General features: G+C 30.3%; 1 protein-coding gene across 1 annotated transcript; it reads left to right on the forward strand.

Moving 5' to 3' along the window:
• The first annotated feature begins 1,955 nt into the window (after positions 1 to 1,955).
• Positions 1,956 to 2,829, forward strand: LOC126979175 (15-hydroxyprostaglandin dehydrogenase [NAD(+)]-like). The gene has a single exon (XM_050828420.1). It carries the CDS (start codon positions 1,982 to 1,984, stop codon positions 2,726 to 2,728), a length of 747 nt encoding a protein of 248 aa, XP_050684377.1. The 5' UTR covers positions 1,956 to 1,981; the 3' UTR covers positions 2,729 to 2,829.
• The last annotated feature ends 591 nt before the right edge of the window (positions 2,830 to 3,420 follow it).

Here is a 3,420-nt window from a genome sequence, read left to right on the forward strand (position 1 = left end):
TTCAAGCCGGCCTACATTTCGAGCGCTCTACAAAGCGCAGGTCCGGCCGCATATGGAGTATTGCTGTCATCTCTGATCAGGCGTACCCCAGTATCAGCTCCATCTATTTGACCGCGTGCAACGCAGATCATCTCGAATTGTCGAGGTTGGTTGAATTGGAGCCCAGAGCTCTGTGAATGGCTGGATCACTTGGCGTTGCGAAGAAACGTCGCTTCAATGTGTGTCTTCTACCGAAATTATCCTTTAAATCCTTTTAATCCTTATATTAAATACTCCTGTGATTCCTCTGATGTTGCAAGGGAATGTGGGTGGCGGTGATCACTTAACACCAGGTGACGCGTACGCAGGCTTGTCCTCATTTTCCATAAAAAAATGCTATTGTTCATCAGAACTAAATAAATAAGAGACATGAATATTTTGTTTTTTATTTGTTTGGTCTATATTCTGTTATGAAGTAATTGTTACTATCTATACACCTCCTTTGCAACGTATACATAACATAATTTAAATATGTACAGATAATTGGGTAAAGTTCTGTATATTCTTGATTGTTTTTATTGATAGAGTAATTTAAGTAGCGTGAAATGGTATTAAATTAAATTGCAATAGGATATCATATATATTCAATTATATTAAAAATTTGAAATTCCTATCAAAAATTAAAGCAACAGATAATAAAAAAACAGACTAGATAGAATCTCACATTCGGGTTCCGTAGTAATGAAATAACGAAAACAAACTTTCATACAATTACGCTTGCCTCTTAGTGAAGTAGGCATGACTTTCAGACCTCTTCTTACCGTTACGATCCAAACAAAGGTATTTAATTTAACGATAAATTGGAGAAAAAACATAACATTATAATGTATGCACACTTTGCCATCAATATTATTGTTGCGAGTTAAGTTTGTAAATATTCTACAACAAACATTTATTATAAAAACAAATACTATATTCATTTTTTTTCTTTGCCTTTGACCTACTTCCTCCCCAGTTTTTGTAATTCTAGGTCATTGGGAAGTTCCCTTCATGTTTCATTTGACCTATTAAGTATATATTTTATTGTTTAGTTCGATTATTTTTCTGTACTCATTAGCCTCACAAATTTATTATTTTAATTAATTTGACTCAAAAGAAATAGAAACTATGTACAATGTAATATGATCGATTTAATTTACAAATAAATAATTTCAATCTAATTCCTCCCCAGTTTTTGTAATTCTATGTCATTGGGAAGTTCCTTTTGTGTTGCAGCTTACCTAATAAATATTTTTTTTGTGTGGAGTTGTATGATATTTTCTACGCATTTGCCACACAAATGTATTTTTTTTTTATTCATATTACTCAAAAGAGTTGGTCCTTATTTACAGTGTAATATTATCGATTTAATTTATAAATAAATACTTCCAATCTAATTCCTCCCCAGTTTTTGTAATTCTAGGTCAATGGGAAGTTCACTTCTTAGTTCAGTTTATCTTTTATGTATATTATTAATTGTTAAGTTTGTTTATTTTTATTCTACTCATAAGGCTCATTAATAATAAAAAAAAATCTTAATACTACTTAAGAGTTAGTAACTATGTACAATGCAATATTATCGATTTAATTTACAAAAAAAAAATACCAACTAAGTGTTAAAATAAAAATACTAGGATTAAATGTTCGCATATTAAATTCGCTTGCTTGATTGGGTTGATAATCCACTTGCATGCCATGCACAAATGCTTTTTATAAAATTCATTTTTTTTAGTCAAGTAAAAGAAATGAGGACGTGAGTATGTGCCTTTAGATTAACTTAACCTTGATTTACCTTTAACTCTAATCGGTTTTGTTTATTCAAAACATTAATGATTAAAATAATTATAGTTTATTATAGTCATGTTTATGTTAAGATGTTTGACTTGTAGATAACTGTAGAGTATATATATCTCGCACCATAACAATAACAATTTATTTCAAAACAGATTGTATTAAATTAATCATGTCGAAAGATATAAAGAACAAAGTTGTGCTAGTCACAGGTGGGGCTATTGGAATTGGATACGCTATAGCTGATAGATTTCTCCAAAAAGGTGCCAAAACTGTTATTATAATTGACATCAATGAAAAACTTGGTAAAGATGCTGTTACATCGCTAAATTCTAAATATGGAACCAACAAAGCAACATTTTACAAATGTGATGTTACAAGTCCAGAGACAACTTGGTCTGAAATAACTGATACTTACAAAGATGTAGATGTTCTGGTGAATAACGCAGGAATATTAAATGACAAAGAAGTAAAAAAGACTATTGATATCAATGTCACAGCACTGATCGAGATATCTTTAATGTTTTGGGAATACAATCGGATGGATAAGTCTGGTAAAGGAGGTACAATCATAAATCTAGCATCCATTTACGGATTTAGAATTGATCAGTTTCTTCCCGTATATCAAGCTTCAAAATATGCTGTTATGGGATTTACAAAGTCTCTAGGGCATAAATACAATTTCAAAAGGTCTGGAGTCAGAGTTATGGCGATATGTCCAGGATTTACTGAATCTAAACTAACAGAAAATTTCATTGTCTGGGATGATAAGATTCAGGACGCATTTCTTGAGTTTACAAAAGATAAGCTCTGGCAAAAAGTGGACTCTGTTGGTAAAGCTACCGTTGAAATATTCGAAAAGGCTGAAAGTGGTACAGCCTGGTTAATTGAAGGAGGTGAACCTGTAAAGGAAGTTTGAAGATTTTATTTGTGTCATACGACCTTAATTTAATTTTTTTTTGTCATTTAAATCATTCTTTTTTATCAATAAAAGCATAGAAGTTGCATAGCGAATGCATAGTATTTGTATTATTTTTATTTCCTTATAAATATGCTTTCAAAAGCTGACAGTACACGATCTCCCTGCAACAAGAACCTCATAAAATTATTATGCATTTAATTTTTACTTAATATTCAACCACCAACTAAAATTTACTATATGTTTAGAGTGAAAGTATTTAATTTATTAAATTTTCTATTAATATATTCATTCAAAGGCTGACAGTAAATCATCTATTCATCAGCTAGCTATATGTAAGCTAGCTTACAATATATTTTTTGGAATATTAATCTGGATAACACAGTTTAACTTATATGGAGAATAAGTGCATAAGCTGTTTTTGTTACATAAAATGACTTATAAATACATTAAATAAAATAAATATTACACACAATACTGCTTGAATGACACACAACATGCATGTGTTTAATAGAAAACAGTTTCAAAAGAGCGTTAGCCTCATTCCGGTAAAAAAGAACCTTCTATTTCATACACACAAATAATTATTATTAGTCGATTAGCATGTGTTCGTTGCCTGTTAGTGCAATAATCTTTATATTTAGATTTATTTATAATAATATAAAAACCTAATAAATAAATGAATTTCGTCT

This window comes from Leptidea sinapis, chromosome Z (assembly GCF_905404315.1).
Source record: "Leptidea sinapis chromosome Z, ilLepSina1.1, whole genome shotgun sequence".
Classification (NCBI taxonomy): Eukaryota; Metazoa; Arthropoda; class Insecta; order Lepidoptera; family Pieridae; genus Leptidea; species Leptidea sinapis.